This window comes from Eurytemora carolleeae, unplaced genomic scaffold, assembly GCF_000591075.1.
Source record: "Eurytemora carolleeae unplaced genomic scaffold, Eaff_2.0 scaffold856, whole genome shotgun sequence".
Lineage (NCBI taxonomy): Eukaryota > Metazoa > Arthropoda > Copepoda > Calanoida > Temoridae > Eurytemora > Eurytemora carolleeae.
Window position 1 is genome coordinate 124,105 of NW_019396743.1, and position 22,113 is coordinate 146,217.

General features: G+C 34.4%; 2 protein-coding genes across 3 annotated transcripts in view; one reads left to right on the forward strand and one right to left on the reverse strand.

Annotated features, from left to right (window-relative positions):
* LOC111708089 (uncharacterized) overlaps positions 1 to 3,918 on the forward strand; it is a 34,794-nt gene extending 30,876 nt beyond the window's left edge. Inside the window, exons 28-31 of the mRNA XM_023481352.1 lie at positions 250 to 321; positions 957 to 983; positions 1,126 to 1,188; positions 3,831 to 3,918. Of these exons, the coding sequence (XP_023337120.1) occupies positions 250 to 321; positions 957 to 983; positions 1,126 to 1,188; positions 3,831 to 3,918 (250 nt within the window). The remainder of the gene's footprint in view (positions 1 to 249; positions 322 to 956; positions 984 to 1,125; positions 1,189 to 3,830) is intronic.
* Positions 3,919 to 4,498: 580 nt separating this feature from the next.
* On the reverse strand, positions 4,499 to 20,194 carry LOC111708087 (golgin subfamily B member 1). Of its 2 annotated transcripts, none has more exons than XM_023481350.1 (8): positions 13,718 to 20,194; positions 9,204 to 13,570; positions 8,380 to 8,479; positions 8,024 to 8,096; positions 7,523 to 7,557; positions 6,596 to 6,799; positions 6,108 to 6,179; positions 4,499 to 4,684 (listed from the first exon to the last, which is right to left on the reverse strand). In XM_023481350.1, the coding sequence occupies exons 1-8, from the start codon at positions 20,054 to 20,056 to the stop codon at positions 4,562 to 4,564; spliced, it is 11,313 nt and encodes a 3,770-aa protein (XP_023337118.1). In that variant the 5' UTR covers positions 20,057 to 20,194; the 3' UTR covers positions 4,499 to 4,561. The 2 variants fall into 2 exon arrangements, with proteins under 2 accessions (XP_023337118.1, XP_023337117.1); XM_023481349.1 differs by having other exon boundaries at positions 9,204 to 13,360; positions 13,445 to 20,194.
* Positions 20,195 to 22,113: the final 1,919 nt, after the last annotated feature.

Below are 22,113 nucleotides of genomic sequence, written 5' to 3' on the forward strand. Positions count from 1 at the left end.
CCCCCCCCACCCTTTGTATGGAAATGTGGACATTCCCCTTTAATAACAAAATGTCAGAGTTAAGACATTTTTAGGGAATTGTTAAAATATTTTGTTATTATAAAAGGTACCAATTATTTGTACATCTCAACATAAAAACCCAACACAACATTGGAAGAAAACTATATATTTTGTCTAATATTTGGTACCTCCCATGCTATTTAGAAATCATAACAGTCCCTTTAGATTTATTAGAAGTATAATGTTCAGGGATAAGGAAGATAGCCTGGGTAAACGGCAGAAACATGGCAAAGTTGCAGTTTTAACTGGAGTTATCTCGAGGTAAATTTTATTAATAATTATAACAGCCTTTTGACCAACATTACCGACCTATGAATCCCCCAACGGAGGGAGGTTAGGTTACTTAACGTCCCTAGGCCTTGGGACAGTGGTGTAAAATAACCACCCGCTTTGGAAAATTTTCCGGGAAAAAATCGTGATTTCCGTCTGTATCACGTGACAATGATACTGCACTGCCATTTGCTGAAGTGCTGGTGACGTAATAGGGACTATTTGTATACGGACTATTTGTAATTATATTATCAATTATCTATTAAAAATGCAAAATAAAAATTTTAAAAATTATAATAGAAGCAAACCTGAGATTCTCAGGCTCCTGTCGGACATGTTCGTTTCCAGATTGGTTGCGTATTTGTTGTAAATGATCTGTTTAATTCTGCAACTTTTATACAAAATGCATTTATATGAATTTTCGTATATATTTGACACAGTTTTTTTTATCAATTCCTGAAAACAGGAACATCAGATAGATGTTTTATATGTATCGTTCAACGCCTGAGATTCTCAGGTTTCATCCTATACCCCCTTTTTCCTTTGCAGTGTTTTTTTTTTTTTACTTTTTTGTCCCAAGGGAGTAAAGTAATGAGAAAAAAATATTAATTGAACATTTTTTTCAGATTTGAGCATCACTGCGGATTCTTTAGGAAGAGAACAAAATAAAATTCCAAAGTTAGAATTTAAAAAAAATGTTCTTTTCATGAAGGTTTGCACACATCTACAACTAGTTAGCAATTAATCTACATTTTACAGTAAAGAAATCAATTTTTATTTTTTCTGTCCATGTAGACCAGATCAAACAGAACACTGGTCCCACCCTGTTCAACATACTATTCACACTAGGGTCTCAACGTAAGAAACATTTTTTATAAAATTTGTTAATGAAAGTTTCGATCATAACATTGCTCTGAAACTTAATACTGTTTCACACGAATCATCATTAAGTTGAGTTATAAATAATTCAAATTTGAGATATCCTTGAAAAAAAAGTTTATGTTTATTTATATCCATTAAAATTCAAGTCAGAGTTGGCTTTTCTTATCATTTTATTAAAACACACATTCGCCTAAAAAAAAGTAACAAAAAAATAAAGAATAACATTTTTCTTTTAATAATGTGATTAAAATTGACAGCTTTCATTGACAAATCCAACCTCAAATCAGTGCCCAATAGCTGGAGCAGTCTAAACATTAGTAAACAGCTTTATAACGATACTAGTAGCTGGAGCAGTCTAAGCTTAAGTAAACAGCTTTATAACGATACTGATGGCTGGAGCAGTCTAAAATTTTGATGGATTTTTTATGTCAATCTGTGCATTTTCCAAAAATACTGATTGTCGGAATTTTTTTGGGCAACATGCGTTCCACTTCAACTGCTAAACCTTCCTTGTGTCAGTTGCCGTAACAATTGATGTCAGAGCATCACATTCAACTATTTTTCTTATTTTTGAACCTTAAGTTAATTCTATAATTTTTTTTGTTAACCAGTTTTTTTTGAAGGGTTTCCCTGCTTTTTATCGGAAATTCAAAATTTTGAAATATTCAATTTTTTATGATTTTAATTTTCATAAAAAATCAGGTTTCATGAATTAAAAGCTTTTTTCGATTTAAAAAAAAAAAAAAAATTTATTTAACATTTTTATGATTTACAAGATAAATCCCTGAAGAAGAAGAAATATAACTCCAAAATCATAATATTTTTTGTTAGCATCATAATCTGTGTGTTCTTGTGACAAGTATAAAAATAGAAATAGAATTTTCTTTGAAAACTGAATTTTCAAGTTGTGAAATTTTCTATTTACAAAGTTTAAAATTAATGATATGGAAAATTTCAATTCTCCAAAAATAAATATATACTGTTTCTCATGAAAAAATAGTTTAAAAGATATTTAGCTAAAAATACTATTTTACTTTGAAAGAGTATTGTGAAAAATATTAGCATACCCTGAATAACAAAGTACATTCTGCATTAAGGGTGTGAAATTTTTCTGAAACAATTTTACAGAAGCAATAAAGTATTCTAATAGAAATATTAAGACATATTATAAAATATATTTTTCACAAAAATCAAAAATGTTCCCCTCAAATGGAGGTTAATAATTAAAAAGTCACTAGAAGAAGTGAAAATGAAAATTTTGAAATACCTATTGAATTGGGTTTCATTGGAATCGAATTGAATTTCTAAATTCAAATCAATTTACAGAATCGAAAAATATTGAAATTTGACTGAGTTTGGTCAAAAAAGACATTTCTTTAGTACTATAATGACATTTTTTCAAAGAAAAAATCTATTTTTGACCATAACTTGCCTAATTTTCAATATTTTTAATTCTGTGAATTGTTTTGAATTCCGGTTTTCAAGCTGGTTCAATAGATGAACATATTATTAACCCTATTCCTGCTGGGGGGGGGGGGGGTCAATTTGACCCCCCCCCGTAGTTTTTTTACATAACTCAAAAAGTATTGGTCTGAGGCTGTTGAAATTTTATGACTTTTCCTACATACCCAAAGCCCTCCCTTTAGGCCTAAAACCGGGCTTTAATACTAACTGCCTGAGTCCTCAGGCCACTGCCTGAATGACTGCTTTTTCCTGTAACAAACTAAATCTTTCTTTTGACCCACTTTTACATGTCAGATTTTGATAAAATTTAGCTTTTTGGAAAGCCTATGACATAAGGAAACAGATTGCACAAATTTTGCGAAAAAAAATTGCTATTTTTTGCAAACAACCTGTCAAAGGAAATTTGCACATTTTTAGTTTTTCTTGATTAAAAATCAGGTTACTTAAAATTTTGCAAAAATTTTTGCATATTTGAAATGGCATGGTCAAGGGCTTTTCAAAAATGTATAATTTTTTATTTTTTGGACAAATTTTTTTTGCAAACATTTTTACTATATAACTTGATTTTGCGATAAAAAATTCAATTTTTGCAAATTTGCAAATTTGTTTGCAGATTCTAAAAGTAGAGCACAAGAGCTTTCCAATGCTGTAAGATTTGTCATATTTGGACATAAAACATGGGATTTAGAGGGGGGGGGTCAAATTGACCCCCCCCAGCGTATCCTGGTTTTCAAGTACCCCAGCAGGGATAGGGTTAAGATTGTCAAATTTTTCATTTTCGCTAACACTAGTGATTTTTTATCATTAAACCCCATTTTTAAATTTCGTGAAAAATGTATTTGATGAACATGCGTTAGAATTCCAAGATTAATACTATTTTGCTTATGTAAAATGATTTTAGACAAGTTTCACTAATTTCACACCCCTATTCTACATGAATCAGAATATTTTCATTTTCATATTTTAAACTGTCATTCAATATCCGTCAAAAATACTGGAACAGACTAAATATACTAAATTATACTAAATTATAATACGAAAAAATGATGAAATTGTAAAGTGGCAGGAAAGCGACATTTAAACACTAAACTTATTAGCAAAACAGTGGTCAAAAGCTTATTGTAATCCAATCATCAAAAATTTTGATATTTTAGAAACTCTGGGAGCTGTTCTGCACCAGCCAAAGCTTCCACACCACCACCACCTCCACCCGTCAGAAATGATGATAATTTTAGTGTTTAAGTTTAAAAACAGATGAATATATTTTCTAAAACAATGCATTTACTATCACATAGAGAGCTTTAACTAGAATTAAGAATAATAATCATTAAAAATCGTTTTCTTGTGTTTTACATGGTTTAAAAGTGACGAAGAGCCATAGAATAAAATTCTTAAAAAATAACCAGCCATGAGTAGTGGTCCGGCATCCTTTATTTGGTATCTTGGGATATATATATTGGGATATATATATTTGGTATATTGAGATATATATATATTTGGTATATTGGGATATATATATTTGGTATATTGGGATATATATATATTTGGTATATTGGGATATATATATATTGGGATATATATATTGGGACATATATATTTGGTATATTGGGATATATATATATTTGGTATATTGGGATATATATATATTTGGTATATTGGGATATATATATTGGGATATATATATCCTAATATATATATTGGGATATATATATTGGGATATATATATATGGATTGACAAACTCTCTGAAATTAGTTGTTAACTTGTTCGAAAATACAAGTATGTTTGTGCACTGTTAAAAATGTTTAACGATAGGGGCAGACAACAAAGCAAATTCTAATTTGATTATATATTTTTGTATTAATAAACATTGTAATTATCAAACCATTAGAGAATAGAACATGCATAACAACTTTCTGGGACAAATTTCTGTGCTCCGCGCCGCACAATTGTACTGCGTCGACGTAGATGTCTCTTATTCTGCAGGGCCCTTACCAGCATCATCTGGTCCTGGAAAATAATAAATAAGATAAAATTTTAGCAATAAAAAAATAAACATTTTAAAAAAATTAAAAATAAAATTTAAAAATTTAAAAATTTGTAAATTTAAACACAATTGTGGGGGAAAATTATCGCAGTTAAATTATATACACATGTTTATTTCTTTGCAGTGAAAAATATTCCCATAAAAGGAAATGATTCATTTGGTGTTGTATCCTTTTTTGTTCAAGCTGGCTACAGGTCAATCCAATATTGAAAATGAACTGGAGTTTACAATAAGTTGTTTACAATAAATAAAAACATAAATTAAATGGATTGATTAAAAAACAAATGCCTGTAGAAATATTTTTAGAATTAAAAAGCTAGTTATAACTTATAAGTGATACATACATGACAACATCTACTTTTTTACTTTACAGAGGTTTGGTCCATCACAATCACCGAATTTTTTTTTTCATTTTGACTATTATCAATTACAGTGAAACCCTTAATAACGAATACATCGAAAGAATTCATCAAATGTCGTATTCTTCACTTTCTGATAATGGAATGTTGCAGATATTTAGTTTTTAATTAAATGATTATATGCAACTCTTTAAAACTGTTCCCGCATATTGATGGCAATTTATTTATTTTCGCAAATACGCAAATTTACGTAATATAGTATAAAACTCATTGAAAAATTGTCAAGACGACATTTGATGAATTCTTCCGATGTATTCGTTATTAGGGGTTTCACTGTATAAAATCTTATGCGGCATTTTTAGATAAAAGAAACTGTGCAAAAAACTGCAAATAATACTCTTTTGGTCAATATTTAAGAGATTCAGACTAAAACATTGTAAAAAAAACTGCAAATAAGAGTTCGTATTGAAAAATGTTTGCACAAACAAACTAACAGTTTTCCAATGGAACAGTTTTCATCTAACATTAATTACAAAATATTTCCTCTGCTTGTGATTGGACATAATTAAAGTTTCTTTTTTAAAACTTTTAAAAACAATTTAACTTTGCAATATTAAACTTTGCAATACTGCTTTCATAAGAGAAATAATAAAGGGAAAACGAAATAACTTTTTGATCTTGGTGCGTTTTTTTCGTTTTTTTATATTTTTCTCCTTTTTAGTGTAAGAAAAACCAATGTGCAAAATTTCAAATTTATCGGCTTTATTATACACGACTCTGATTGGTTGAATTTGATACACTTTACAGAATACAAGTACAAGAAAGGATCAAGCATTGTTCCTGATATCCACCATTCTAAAGTTTTCAGCTTAGAGCTGGGAATTTTTGAATGGGATGTCTTTAATCCCGATCGGTTAACTAATCTGGAGATTAATAACAAAAGGATGACAAGCGTTATTTAATCTCAAGATTAAGAAAAAGAGTGGATCAAGCATTAATCCCGATATCACAAAAAAAATACTTGAACCTTCTTGAGATCATCGGTAAGGTTTGAATGGAAGTATGTGACCCTGTCAGGCTCTTCCTCCTCCTCCTCCTTCTAGAAATCGTTTATGTGAACGAACAAAACTTTTTGTGAATAATGGTGTCTTTCAACTGAATATGAGGATGAACGAACAACTGAGGATGAACGAACAACTTTAATCCTTTAATATTGCTCTTTACCAAAAGTACGATTTTTTTCCGAAATACTTTGAAAAAATTTCATTTTCTTCACTGAACACATTTTTTGCAAACAAAAATAAAAAACTATTTATTTTTATACTGAAAGAAGTAGAACGTTTTTACTAAACAAAGGATTTTACAGAAAAGCTGTTCCGTGAGAAAATAAACGAAAAAGATTGAAAATGAATGATGATTTCGAGAACAAACAACATAATTTTTTTTTAACAATAAAAAAATAACATGATTGGTCGTTCACGAACAAAACTAAAAAAATTTTTTGATCATCTCTACCTCCACCTCCTCCACTACTTGAATGGTATCAAGGTCCTCAATAGCAGTTGGAACCTCACTGATCATTGACAGCTGCAGAGCAAAACCATCATCAGAAGAATCTAAATCTGAATCTTTATCTTCTTCTTCGTCAGCTGTGATGTTAATAACAGTTTTCTTTTTATTGTTCTCACTTTCCTCTGCTCTGATAAACTCTACCAGTTCCTGAAATATAGTTTTATCAAAAAAAAATGTTTCATGTTTTTATTTGAACTCTAAAGGATAAGACTGTAAAGACGACCGAAGCTCTTTAAATGTCAAAATTCTGTGGATAAATTCTTGAATAAAATCTTTTTTGGCTTACTTGAGGATATGGAAAAAACAGAAACAATTTTATAGTTGCAGGATATCATAGATTTAATTAAGGAAACAGTAAAATTTTGTACAATCATCTTTGACGTCTTATCCTTTGTGGGTTACCCTGTACCCTTCATCTCAAGTTTACAAATAAGGCATTTTTGGAAAGCTCTTCAGACTCTTTTTAGAATGGGCAATTAATGTTTGGATCTTAAAAGTTGTAGAAAACATGAAATAGTTTATATTTCTAAAAAGTCATTGTCTATTTCATTTAAAAAGTGCAAGAAAATGTTCACATCATTTTTAAAACCCTTGTTTGTAATGAAAGAAAAAAGAACAACTTAACTTCACACCAATACTTATAATATTTATAATACTACAGTCGTTGACGTTTATTTGAGTACAATGAAGACGACTATCATTTCAATTTTGATGTAGGCTAAGCTTTCAAACAGTTTGGGTGCACATAAAAAAATTAAAAGAGAAGCTGTCAATCAACAGATTCTTTTAATTTTTAACCTTAATTCCCCCCCCTCTCCCCTCCCCTCTCCAGCAGGAATATGGTTCAATTAGATTTTGAATATTCCTTACCTCTAACTCTACAGGATCCAGAATCTTTTGTCTCTCTAGAAAATTAAATAGTTTAAAATATTTTTAAGGATTCATTTTCTTGTCTTTCATTTTTCATGAAGTTGAAGAAATTGTTGAAGGGATTTTAAGGCCATCCATAATTAACAACAACACACTTTACAATGTATTTTTTATTTTACAGGGTTACACAGAGAGTATAAGACTTTAATGACATGCTGAGACTATTCAAATATGACAATCTGAAGGATGTTTTAATGTCTAGTGATTTTTCAAAGAAATACACATGTTACTATGAATTTTTTGAAGAGGGAAAACATTTCATACATTCGTCTCTGAAATCTCATCTTTTGTGAATATAAGAATCATGAACATAGAATTATGTTAATTTGGTTAAATTTCCTCTCATCTTAAAACATACCCAGTCCTAGAGGTAAAACCAGTCATAGTTGAACACCAAAAAGAAAGAAAATCCAAAAAAAGAGAATTTAAAGAATTTTTTACCAGTTGTAGTTCTAGCAGCATACTCTTCAGGATCAATGGGTGTTATCATTCTTCTCTCTAATTTAGTTCTCCCCTGAAAAGGATATATCTGATATAAATGCTTATATGAAAAATTTGACAGTAAAAAATTAAACTTAGAGTAAAAAGTAACAAGGACTAAAATGGTTAGGATTGGATTAAACACCACATACCTATCAACACTTCTATGTTTCAGTTTGACAGCTCATTGCTTATGATTTTTACTCTTTTTAATACTTTTGACTCAAAAAATCCTTTAAAATATTTCTAAACTCTAGGAAAATATATAACTTCAAAAAAGGAGTGTAAACAAAAATGGTGTTTAAAGAAAATTGTACCCCTTTCTCATTATCCTCATCCATCTCTCCATCTATCTCTTTGCTGATGATGTCAGCTATGCTGGCAAGAGTGTGCATCATATCCAATGATTCAACATAACTGAAAAGTACAGATGGTTGTTTAAAGAATTACTGCTTTTTCAGAAAGGGATGATTTTATATAATCTTTTGGAAAACAAGAAAAATTGTACAAATTATTCATTTAGAAATGATTCCTTTTACTTGAAAAAACGACAAACAAAATTTCAATGTTTACTGGTGTTTACAAATGAGCCACAAAAAAAGTAATTGAAATTTTCCATTTTCTATTTAAACTAAAACTTTCAAAGTAATTGTAAAATTTTTGAAAGCGGTTTCTTCAATGCACAACTAATTAGCAGTCAAGAAGTTGTTTTTCTTTTTTGAAAGGGAAAATATAGATTGAAAAACATGGATATCTTGTCACTTTTGCCAAACAAAACTTTTAAAGGCTTCTTCAGTCAATTTTCAAATATATGAGTATTATTTGATCTATCCTAAGATTGATAAAAGATCGGCAACAAATAGATATAAATCAAAACTTGTAAGTTTGTAAGGATTGGAATTTTTCTAAATTGCTATTATTTTCAAAACTCTGTGGAATAGGAAAATGACTGTTAGACTAAAATTATGGTATTAAATAGCCCAAAGGACCAAACATCAGAGAAAATGTGCAATGCGACCAGAACCATGTGAATTAATAAGTTGATTTCCAATTTTATATTCAAACAAAATAAAATATACACAAAATATTGATCTAACGTTGCCTTCCCTTTCCGCAGTTTAACATATCTCACTGTACATACCTAGTTTCACCATCACAGCTGGATTTTCTGGAATCAACGAAAGTTGTTTGATAAAATGATCCGCGCCTCTCCTTCTGCTTAAACTTCTTCATCATATCCTCCTCTGAGGTAATGTGATTTATCTGGGAATCATCTTTGCTCTCCTTGAACGCAAATAGAGAATTCCAAGCCTGAATATCCTCCGCAAGACAAGCAGTCCAATCATTCGTCTCTGAAACCTTGGATGTCACCGGAGACATATCAGTTGGTAAAGCTGGGAGGAAGGATACTTTTTCCATTCCACCAATCTCAAACAACCGGATACCAACCAACTTAGAGGACTTTTCCTTTTCAATTTCCAGAGATCCATTCTTTTCTTCCTTTGCATCTTTTGACACTTCTTCTTCCTTTGTCAGGACTTCAATAGAATCCTTTGCATCTTCATAAACTTCAATAGAATCAATTGCATCCTCAAACACTTCAGTAGTTTCATTTTCTAGTTCTTCTATAGATTCCTTTTTATCCCCTCGTACCTGAATCAATTTAAGTTCATCTTTTAGTACTTTTACATTTATATTTATATCACTTATCATTTCCATGGCATTATTTTCATTTTCTATTACACCCATAGATATCTTTGCATCTTCCAGTACTTCAATAGATTTTTTTGTATCTTTTTTTACTTCCATAGATTCCTTTGCATCTTCTATTATTTCCATAGATTCTTTTGCATCTTCTATTATTTCCTCAGATTCCTTTTCATCTTTTATTACTATTTCAGATTCCTTTGCATCTTTTATTACTTCCATAGATTCCTTTGCATCTTCTATTTCTTCCATAGATTCCTTTGCATCTTCTATTACTTCCATCATAGACTTCTTTCTATCGTCTAGGACTTCCATAGATTCTGTTGTATATTTTTGTTCTTTTATAAACTTCTTTTCATCTTCCAGTATTTCTAAAGATTCCTTGGCATCTGCTTGTATTTTCGTAGGTTCCATTGGATCTTCTAGTTCTCTTGTTGATCCCTTTGTATTTTCTGGTAATTCTATGGATTTCTTTGTATCTTCTATTACTTTCATTATTTCCTGTGTTTCTTCTGATACTTTGATGGATTTCTTCATATCATCTGGTGTTTCTATTATAGTGTCCTTTGCATTCTTTTCCATAGGTTCCTTTGTAACTACTTGAGCGTTCATAAATTCCTTTGTATCTTCTAGAACTTCCATAGATTCCTTGGCATCTTTCAAAGATTCTTTTGTATTTTCTAGCACTTCCATAGATTCATTTGTATCTTCTAATATTTCCACAGATTCCTTTGCATCTTCTAGTACTTCCATAGATTCCTTTGCATCTTCTTGAACTTCCATAGATTCCTTGGAATATTCTTTACTTTCTATGTAATTCTTTGAATCTTCTTGCACTTCAATAGATTCTTTTTTATCTATTTCCATAGATTCCTTTGCATCTTCTACTTTTTCTTTATATTCCTTTCCATTATCTATTACTTCCATAGATACTTTTTTGAGTACTAATTCTTCATCAGATTTCTTTGCCCCTCTTTGAAAATCAAAGTCTTCATTTACATAATCTGGTCCTCGTGTAGTCATAACAGTATCCAAGGTCTGTGAACCCTTTGGTTCATTTCCATTTGTTTTCAAATCTTCTGAAACTGCAACATATTCTGATCCGATGTCTGGCAGATAAATAGATGCTCTTGCATTTTCTACTTCTTTAGTTACTCCCACTAAAATGTTTACTGTATTAATAAACTCATTTGAAACTCTTAGTTCTTCGGAAGATTCCATTGTTTCTTTCAGTGAATCTTTGTGTTCCCTTAAATCTACTGGCACATCACATGACTCTAGTTTTGAAATATGTTTTTCCCAGGATACAATTTCACCTTCTAGTACATGTTCAGATTTTCTTGAAACTAAATCATCTAAACGTTCCTTAATAATTTCAAGTTCATCTAAAGATTTCTTAGCAATTTCAAATACATCTGTAGATTCATTTACATCTTTATGTACTTCTGAAGATTTCTTGGTGTCTTTAAGTACATCTGTAGATTCCATGGCCTCTTCAAGTACATCTGAAGATTTGGTGGTGTCTTTAATTACACCTGTAGATTCCATGGTGTCTTCAAGTACATCTGAAGACTTCTTGGTGTCTTTAAGTACATCTGTAGATTCCATAGTGTCTTCAAGTACATCTATAGGTTCCCTGGTGTCTTCAAGTACATCTGAAGATTCCGTGGTGTCTTCAAGTACATCTGCAGATTCATTTACATCTTCATGTACATCTGAAGACTTCTTGGTGTCTTTAAGAACATCTGTAGATTCCAAAATGTCTTCAAGTACATCTGAAGACTTCTTTGTTTCTTTAAGTACATCTGTAGATTTTGTGGTGTTTTCAAGTAAATCTGAAGATTTCTTGATGTGTTTAATAACAACTGAAGATTCCTTGTTGTCTTCAAGAACATCTGCAGATGTCTTAAAGTCTTCAAGTGAATCTGGAGATTCATTGGCCTTGGTGTCTCCCTGCTTATCTAGAGATCCCAAAGTGTTTTTAAGTACATTTGTAGATTTTTTGGCTTCTTCAATAGCATTTGTTGCATCTATGGTGTCTTTCAGAACATCTGTTGATTCCTTGGTGTCTTTAAGAACAAATAGAGATTTCTTGGTGTATTCAAGATCATCTGAAGATTCCTTGGTATCCTCAAGTACATCTAAAGATACCTTGGTGTATTCAAGAACATCTTTGTTCTCCTCCTCCTCAACTTTGTCTTCCTCCTGTTCAACTTTGGTCTCCTCCTCCTGAACTTTGTTCTCCTCCTGTTCATCTCTGATCATTTTCTCCTCAACTTGTTTCTCCTTCTGTTCAAATTTGCTCTTCTCCTGTTCAACTTTGTTCTCCTCCTCCTCAACTTTGTCATCCTCCTGTTTAACTTTGTTCTCCTCCTCCTCGACTTTGTCATCCTCCTGTTCAACTTTGTTTTCCTCCTGTTCAACATTGTCCTCCTTCTGTTCAACTTTGTTCTTCTTCTGTTCAACTTTGCTCTCCTCCTGTTCAACTGTGTTCTTCTCCTGTTCAACTGTGTTCTCCATCTGTTCAACTATGTTCTCCTCCTGTTCAGATGTGTTCTCCACCTGTTCAACTTTGTTATCCTCCTGTTCAACTTTTTTCCCCAACTGATCAATTTTTTCCTCTTCCTTTTCAAATTTGTTCTTCTCCTGATCAACTTTTTTCTCCTCCTGTTCAACTGTGTTCTTCTCCTGTTCAACTTTTTTCTCCTCCTGTTCAATTGTAATCTTCACCTGTTCAACTTTGTTCTCCTCCTGTTCTAATGTGTTTTCCACCTGTTCAACTTTGCTCTCCTCCTGTTCATTTGTGTTCTCCTCCTCCTCAATTTTTTCCTCTTCCTTTTCAACTTTATTCTTCTCCTGATCAACTGTGTTTTCCTCCTGTCCAACTGTGTTTTCCTCCTGTTCAACTGTGTTCTTCACCAGTTCAAATTTGTTCTCCTCCTGTTTAACTGTGTTTTCCACCTGTTCAACTTTATTCTCCTCTTGTTCAACTGTGTTCTCCACCAGTTCAACTTTGTTCTCCTTCTGTTCAACTTTTCTCTCTACCTGTTCAACTTTGTTCTCCTTCAGTTCAACTTTGTTCTCCTCCTGTTCATCTGTGTTCTCCACCTGCTCAACTGTGTTTTCCACCTGCTCAACTGATTTCTCCTCTTTTTCAACTTTATTCTCCTCCAGTTCAAATGTGTTTTCCACTTGTTCAACTTTGTTCTTCTCCTGTTCAACAGTGTTTTCCACCTGTTCAACTTTGTTCTCTTCCTGTTCAACTGTATTCTCCTCCTGTTCAACTTTGTTCTCCTCCTGTTCAACTGTGTTCTCCACGTTTTCAACTTTGTTCTCCTCCTGTTTAACTGTGTTTCCCTCCAGTTCAACTGTGTTTTCCACCTGTTCAACTATGCTCTCCTCCTTTTCGACTGTGTTCTCCTCCTGGTCAACTGTGTTCTCCACCTGTTCAACTTTGTATTTCTCCTGTTCAACTGTGTTTTCCACCTGTTTAACTTTGCTTTCCTCCTGTTCAATTGTGTTCTCCTCTTTTTCAACTTTTTTCTCCTTCTGTTCAACTGTGTTCGCCACCTGTTCAACTTTGTTTTCCTCCTGTTCAACTGTGTTTTCCTCCAGTTCTACTGTGATCTCCACCTGTTCAACTTTGTTCTCCTCCTGCTCATCTGTTTTCTCCACCTGTTCAACATTGTTCTCCTCCTTTTCAACTTTGTTCTTCTTCTGTTCAACATCGTTCTCCTCCTGTTCAACTGTGTTCACCACCTGTTCAACTTTGTTCTCCTCCTGTTCAACTGTGTTCTCCACCTGTTCAACTTTGTTCTCGTCCTGTTCAACTTTGTTCTCCTTCTTTTCAACTGTGTTCACCACGTGTTCAACTGTGTTCTCCTCCTGTTCAACTTTGTTCTCCTCCTGTTCAACTGTGTTTACCACATATTCAACTGTGTTCTCCACCTTTTCAACTTTGTTCTCCTCCTGTTCAAATGTTTTCTCCTCTTTTTCAAGTTTATTCTCCTCTTGTTCAACTGTGTTCTTCAACAGTTTAACTTTGTTCTCCTCCTGTTCCAATATGTTCTCAACCTGTTCAACTTTTTTCTCCTCCTGTTTAACTGTGATCTCCACCTGTTCAACTTTGTTCTCCTCCTGTTCAACTTTGTTCTCCGCTTGTTCAATTGTGTTCTTCTCCTGTTCAACTGTGTTCTCCACCTGTTTAACTGTGTTCTTCACCTGTTTAACTTTGTTCTCCTCCTGTTCAACTTTGTTCTCCTCCTGTTCAACTTTGCTTTCCTCCTGTTCAACTGTGTTCTCCTCTTTTTCAACTTTATTCTCCTCTTGTTCAACTTTGTTTTCCTCCTGTTCAATGGGGTTCTCCTCTTTTTCAACTTTGTTCTCCTTCTTTTCAAATGTGTTTACCACATGTTCAACTTTGTTCACCTCCTGTTCAACTGTGTTCGCCACCTGTTCAACTTTGTCCTCCTCCTGTTCAACTGTGTTCTCCTCCAGTTCAACTGTGATCTCCACCTGTTCAACTTTGTTCTCCTCCTGTTCAACATTGTTCTCCTCCTTTTCAACTTTGTTCTCCTTCTTTTCAACTGTGTTCACTACATGTTCAACTTTGTTCTCCTCCTGTTCAACTTTGTTCTCCTCCTGTTCAAATGTGTTCTCTTCCTGTTCAACTTTGATATCCACCTCTTCAGCTGTGTTCTCCTTTTGTGCAATGGTGTTCTCCACCTGTTCAACTTTGTTCTCCTCCTGTTCAACTGTGTTCTCCCCCTGTTCGACATTGTTCTCCTCCTGTTCAAATTTGTTCTCCTCCTGTTCAACTTTTTTCTCGTCCCATTCAACTGTGATCTCCACCTGTTTAACTTTGTTTTTCTCCTGTTCAACTTTTTTCACCTCCTGTTCAAATGTGTTCTCCTGTTCAAATTTGTTATCCTCCTGTTCAACGTTTTTCTCCACCTGATCAATTTTTTCCTCTTCCTTTTCAAATTTGATCTTCTCCTCATCAACTTTTTTCTCCTCCTGTTCAATAGTGTTCTTCTCCTGTTCAACTTTTTTCTCCTCCTGTTCAATTGTGTTCTTCACCTTTTCAACTTTGTTCTCCTCCTGTTCAACTGTATTCTCCACCTGTTCAGCTTTGGTCTCCTGTTCAACTGTGTTCTCCACGTTTTCAACTTCCTTTTGAACTTTATTCTTCTCCTGATCAACTGTGTTTTCCTCCTGTCCAACTGTGTTCTCAGCCGGTTCATCTGTGTTCTTCACCTGTTCAACATTGTTCTCCTCCTGTTTAACTGTGTTTTCTACCTGTTCAACTTTATTCTCCTCTTGTTCAACTGTGTTCTCCTTCTGTTCAACTTTGTTCTCCTTCTGTTCAACTTTTCTCTCCACCTGTTCAACTATGTTCTCCACCTGCTCAACTGTGTTTCTCACCTGCTCAACTGCGTTCTCCTCTTTTTCAACTTTATTCTCCTCCAGTTCAACTGTGTTTACCACCTGTTCAACTTTGCTCTCCTCCTGTTCAACTGTGTTCTCCACCTGTTCAACTTTGTTCTCGTCCTGTTCAACTTTGTTCACCTTCTTTTCAACTGTTTTCACCACATGTTCAACTGTGTTCTCCTCCTGTTGAACTTTGTTCTCCTCCTGTTCAACTGTGTTCACCACATATTCAACTGTGTTCTCCACCTGTTCAACTTTGTTCTCCTCTTGTTCAAATGTTTTCTCCTCTTTTTCAAGTTTATTTTCCTCTTGTTCAACTGTGTTCTCTTTCAGTTTAACTTTGTTCTCCTCCTGTTCCACTGTGTTCTCCACCTGTTCAACTTTGTTCTCCTCCTGTTCATCTTTGTTCTCCGCTTGTTCAATTGTGTTCTTCTCCTGTTCAACTGTGTTCTCCACCTGTTCAACTTTGTTCTTCTCCTGTTCATCTGTGTTCGCCACCTGTTCAACTTTTTTCTCCTCCTGTTCAACTGTGTTCTCCTCCTGTTCAACTGTGATCTCCATCTGTTCAACTTTGTTTTCCTCCTGTTCAACATTGTTCTTCTCCTTTTCAACTTTGTTCACCACATGTTCCACTTTGTTCTCCTCCTGTTCAACTGTGTTCTCTTCCTGTTCAACTTTGTTCTCCTCCTGTTCGACATTGTTCTTCTCCTTTTCAACTTTGTTCTCCTTCTTTTCAACTGTGTTCACCGCATGTTCAACTTTGTTCACCTCCTGTTCAACTGTGTTCGCCACCTGTTCAACTTTGTTCTCCTCCTGTTTAACTGTGTTTTCCTCCTGTTCAACTGTGATCTCCACCTGTTCAACTTTGTTCTCCTCCTGTTCAACATTGTTATTCTCCTTTTCAACTTTGTTCTCCTTCTTTTCAACTGTGTTCACCACATGTTCAACTTTGTTCTCCTCCTGTTCAACTGTTTTCTCTTCCTGTTCAACTTTGTTCTCCTCCTGTTCAAATTTGATCTCCTCCTGTTCAACTTTGTTTTCCTCCTGTTCAACTTTGTTTTCCACCTGCTGAACTTTGTTCTCCTCCTGTTTAACTGTTTTCCCCACCTGCTCAAATTTGTTCTCTTCCTGTTCAACTGTGTTCTTCTCTTTTACAACTTTGCTCTCCTCCTGTTCAACTTTATTCTCCACCTGTTCAACTTTGTTCTCCTCCTGTTCAACATTGTTCTTCTCCTTTTCAACCTTGTTCTTCTCCTGTTCAGCTGTGTTCTCCTCTTGTTCAACTTTTTTCTCCACCTCTTCAACTTTGTTCTCCTGCTGTTCAACTGTGTTCTCCAACTGTTCAACTTTGTTCTCTTCCTGTTCAACTTTGTACTCCTCCTGTTCTACTTTGTTCTCCTCCTGTTTAACTGTGTTCTCCGCCTGTTCAACTGTGTTATATGCCTGTTCAACTGTGTTCTCCACCTGTTCAACTGTGTTATATGCCTGTTCAACTGTGTTCTCCACCTGTTGAACTGTGTTCTCCACCTGTTCAACTGTAATCTCTACCTCTTTAACTTTGTTCTCGATCTCTTCAACAGTGTTATTCTCTTTTTCAACTTCATTCTCCTCTTCTTCAACTGTGTTCTTCACCTGTTCGACTATGTTCTCCAACTGTTCAACTGTGTTCTTCAATTGTTCAACTTTGTTCACCTCCTGTTCAACTGTGTTCTCCTCCTGTTCAACTGTGATCTCCATCTGTTCAACTTTGTTATCCTCCTGTTCAACTGTGTTTTCCAACTGTTCAACTTTGTTCTCCTCCTGTTCAACTGTGTTTTCCTCCTGTTTAACTGTGTTCTCCTCCTGTTCAACTTTGTTTTCCTTCTGATCAATTGTGTTCGCCTCCTGTTTAACTGTGTTCTCCAACTGTTCAACTTTGTTCTCTTCCTGTTCAACTGTGTTCTCCAACTGTTCAATTGTGTTCTCCAATTGTTCAACTTTGTTCACCTCCTGTTCAACTGTGTTCTCCTCCTGTTCAACTGTGATCTCCATCTGTTCAACTTTGTTATCCTCTTGTTCAACTGTGTTTTCCAACTGTTCAACTTTGTTCTCCTCCTGTTCAACTGTGTTCTCCTCCTGTTTAACTGTGTTCTCCTCCTGTTCAACTTTGTTCTCCTTCTGATCAATTGTGTTCGCCTCCTGTTCAACTGTGTTCTCCACCTGTTCAAATTTGTTCTCCTCCTGTTCAACTTTCTTCTCGTCCTGTACAACTGTGTTCTCCACCCGTTCAACTATGTTTTTCTCCTGTTTAACTTTGTTCTCCTCCTGTTCAAATTTGTTCTCCTCCCGTACAAATTTGTTCTCCACCTGTTGAACTTTGTTCCCCTCCTGTTTCACTGTGTTTTCCACCTGTTCAACTGTGTTCTTCTCCTGTTCAACTTTGTTCTCCTTCTGATCTACTGTGTTCTCCACCTGTTCAACTTTGTTCTCATCCTGTTTAACAGTGATCTCCTCCTGTTCAACTGTGTTCTCCACCTTATCAATTTTGTTCTCCTCCTGTTCAACTGTGTTCTCCTCCTTTTCAACCGTTTTCTCCACCTGTTCAACTTTCTTCTCCTCCTGTGTAACTGTGTTCTCCACATTTTCAACTTTGTTTTCCTCCTGTTCAACTTTGTTTTCCTCCTGTTCAACTGTGTTTTCCACCTTTTCAACTTTGTTCTCCTCTTGTTCAATTTTTTTCTCCTCCTGCTCAACTTTGTTCTCCTCCTGATCAACTTTGTTCTCCTCCTGTTCAACTGTGTTTTCCTCCTGTTTAACTGTGTTTTCCACCTGTTCAACTTTGTTCTCCTCATGTTTAACTGTTTTCTCCACCTTCTCAACTTCGGTATCCTGCTGTTCAACTGTGTTCTCCTCCTCTTCAACTTTGTTCTCCTCCTGTTCAACTGTGTTCTCTTCCTGTTCAATTGTGTTCTCCTCTTTTTCAACTTTATTTTTCTCCAGTTCAACAGTGTTCTCCTCCTGTTCAACTCTGTTTTCCTCTTTTTCAACTTTTTTCTCCTCCTGTTTAATTGTGTTCTCTACCTGCTCAACTTTGTTCTCCTCCTGTTCAATTGAATTCTCTACCTGTTTAATTTCGTTCTCCACCTGTTCAACTTTGTTCTCTTCCTGTTTAACTGTGTTCTCCTCCTGTTCGACTTTTTTCTCCTTCTGTTCAACTGTGTTCTCCACCTGTTCAACTTTGTTCTCTTCCTGTTCAACTGTGTTCTCGTCCTGTTCAACTGTGCTCTCCACCTGTTCGACTTTTTTCTTCTTCTGTTCAACTGTGCTCTCCACCTGTTCAATTTTGTTCTCCTCCTGTTTAACTGTGTTCTCCTTTTTTTCAACTTTGTTCTTCTCCTGTTCAACTTTGTTCTCCTCCTGTTCAACTTTTTTCTTCTCTGGTTCAACTTTGTTCTCCTCCTGTTCAACTGTGGTCTCCACCTGTTCAACTTTGTTTTCCTCCTGCTCAACTTTGTTTTCCTCCTGTTCAACTTTGTTCTCCTCCTGTTCAACTGTGTTCTTGACATGTTCAACTTTGTTCTCCTCCTGTTCAACTGTGTTCTCCTCTTGTTCAACTTTATTCTCCACCTGTTCAACTTTGTTCTCCTCCTGTTCGACTGTATTCTCTTCTTTTTCCACTTTATTTTTCTCCTGTTCAACTGTGTTCTCCACCTGTTCAACTTTGTTCTCCTCCTTTTCAGCTGTGTTTTCCTCTTGTTCAACTTTATTCTCCTCCTGTTTATCTGTGTTCGCCTCCTGTTCAACTTTGTTCTCCTCCTGTTCAACTTTGTTCTCAACTTGTTCAACTTTGTTCACCTCCTGTTCGACTGTATTCTCCTCCTGTTTAACTGTGTTCTCCTCCTGTGCAACTTTTTTCTCCACCTGTTTAACTTTTTTCTCCTCTGGTTCAACTGTGTTCTCCTCCTGTTCAACTGTGTTCTCCTCCTGTTTAACTGTGTTCTCCTCCTGTTCAACTGTGTTCTCCTCCTTTTCAATCTTGTTCTTCTCCTTTTCAACTGTGTTCTCCTCCTTTTCAACTGTGTTTTTTTCCTTTTTAACCGTATTCTCCTCCTGTGCAACTGTGTTCTTTATCTGTTCAACTGTGTTCTCCACCTGTTCAACTTTTTTATCAACCTGTTTCTCCATTTGTTCAACTTTGTTCTCCTTCTGTTCATCTGTGTTCTCCACCTGTTCAACTTTGTTATCCTTCTGTTCAATCTTGTTCTTCTCCTCTTCAACTGTGTTTTCCATCTGTTCAACTGTGTTCTCCACCTGCTCATATTTGTTCTCCTCCTGTTCAACTGTGTTCTCCATCTGTTCAATTTTGTTCTCCTTCTGTTTAACTGTTTTCTCGAACTGTTCAACTTTGTTTTCCTTCTGTTCATCTGTGTTTTCCTCTTTTTCAGCTTTATTCTTCTCCTCCTCCTTAACTTTGTTATCTTTCTCCTCTTCCTTAACTTTGTTTCCCATATATACATATGTGATTTTCTCCTGTTTAATATTGTTCTCCTCCTTTCCATTTATTTTCTTTACATTTTCATTGTCGTTTTTCTCCTTATCAACCTTATTCTTCTGATTTTCTTTATTTATCTCCTGATCTTTCCTATCATGTTTATTTGTGTTCCCTACTTGTTCTTCTTTCAGTTTTTCCAAGTTTTCCTCCTGGTCACTCTCCAAGTCAGTTTTGTCCTGCTGTTTCTGGTTACTCCTGATTTTATCATCGTCCTTGTCCTTCTTTTGCTCATCAATGTTCTTCTTCTGTCCTTTCCAGTCCTCTTCTTGATTACCCTGGCACTTTGTTAGGTCCATTTTGTCCTGCTGTTCCTGGGTGTCCTTCATTTTAACATCGTCTTTGACATTCCTCTGCTCGTCAATATTCTCTTTCTGTCCAACTTGGCCGTTTTCCTTCTCTTTCTGTCCAACCTGGCAGTTTTCCTTCTCTTTCTTTGCAACCTGGCGATTTTTCTTCTTTTTCTTTCCAACCTGGCGGTTTTCCTTTTCTTTTTGTCCAACTTGGCCTTTTTCCTTCTTTTTCTCTCCAACCTGGCCGTTTTCCTTCTCTTTCTCTCCAACCTGGCCGTTTTCCTTCTCTTTCTCTCCAACCTGGCCGTTTTCCTTCTCTTTCTGTCCAACCTGGCCGTTTTCCTTCTCTTTCTCTCCAACCTGGCAGTTTTCATTTTCTTTCTGTCCAACCTGGCGGTTTTCCTTCTCCTTCTGTCCATTTTCCTTTTCTTTAACCTCGGTTTTGATAGGTTTTCTCCTCTTTTCCTTTTCCATGTTGTTCCTTAGAAATTTTTTTCTAAACTTTTTTGAGTTTCCATTTAATGTTCTCGTTGTTTGAATTAAGCTTGTCCTGTAAAAGGAAGAACAAATGAAATGTGTATAATTTCGATTTTTAAGATTAGTAGAGTTAGAAATTCATAAATGAGTGGTAAGTATTTAAATGAGATATGATCATTTACTTGATCAGTAATGTTTTAGAAATGTCCTTAAAGGTTAATCCAGTAATCAAGTTTCAAATTCCAAATATATGAAATGTGTTTTATTAAACTTGAAATCTAAAATTAAGATTTTATAAAGACATTGAGTCTTTGCCGCAATCTCTGATTTTCTAATGCCTATATCTTTGCAAGCCAATGTTGTACACCATTGATCTTTCAAACTGTGAATTCTGTCAGATCAAATAATCTAAGTTTCAAATATCAAAGGTTTACGTCATCAGGTTGCAAAATTTTAGGCATTAGAAAATCTTTAGTTTGAGGTAAAAACTCAATTCCTTTGACTGAAATAATTGAAAATATTAGAATTATATGTTTCTTTCCTATGCCTCTATAAAACAAATTTAAATTCTCTTGCTGTCTTCAAAACCTAAAGAAATTGAGTCTTTGCCACAAACTCTGCTTTCCTAAACCTTATATCTTTAGATTCCTATGTCGTAGACCTTAAATATTTAAAACTATTAATTCTGTTAGATCAAATAATATAAGTTTAAAATATCAAAGATTTACGACATTGGGTTCCAAAGATTTGGGGATTATAAATTCAGAGTTTGTTGCAAAGACTCAATTCCTTTATCAAAAAATTTATATTTTTTAGTTATTACAATATTTTCACTACAACACCATATAGACGTTTGCCTGAAGAAAAACAAATGAATTGCTGTAGAATCCGAATTGTGTTCTCAATTATATTTCGATGTCTTTTTTATATCATAATCAGTTCTAGGATAGATTTTGCCAATAAATAATAAAGATATTGAATCATTGCAATTGTTACAAAATTTGTTAAATTCAGGAGATCTTTGTTCCAAAACTAACACTTGGCCCATTTCCAACACTGAGTGCTAGAAATGGGCCAAGATATCTGCAAAGTTATCTTGGCCCATTTCCAACACCGAGTGCTAGAAATGGGCCAAGATATCTGCAAAGTTATCTTGGCCCATTTCCAACACCGAGTGCTAGAAATGGGCCAAGATATCTGCAAAGTTATCTTGGCCCATTTCCAACACTGAGTGCTAGAAATGGGCCAAGATATCTGCAAAGACATCTTTAAATCCAAGACGAGTAAAACAAAATTACACCGCACTTGCGTAACAAAACAAGATTTTTTGATAAGGTAAAATATAAACAAAATAGAAAACAAAAACAAACTGTTCTTTTATAATTTAAAAATCGTAATAGCACTGAGAAATAAAAAAAAATAATAGCATTTGTCCCTACAATATAGATTTTATTAGAAATGCGAGAAACTGTTTGTTAAAAATGCTTGAAAATAAATCATCGATATTCTTTAATTTAACAGATTAAATGTGGAAACTTAGATTATAGAAATAATTCAGAAGTTAATTTAGCATTCATAGGATAATTTTTGTTTTCAATGATTTATTTTGTAAATTA

Excerpts from the sequence above, each read along its gene's own strand:
- LOC111708087 (XM_023481349.1), bottom strand. The coding sequence starts at position 20,056 with ATGAAGGACACCCAGGAACAGCAGGACAAAATGGACCTAACAAAGTGC. Across the intron at positions 13,361-13,444 it reads AGGAGAACAATGTTGAACAG|GAGGAAAACAAAGTTGAACA; the intron begins GTGGAGAAAACA and ends ACAGTTGAACAG. Across the intron at positions 7,558-8,023 it reads TGCTGCTAGAACTACAACTG|AGAGACAAAAGATTCTGGAT; the intron begins GTAAAAAATTCT and ends TTAATTTTCTAG.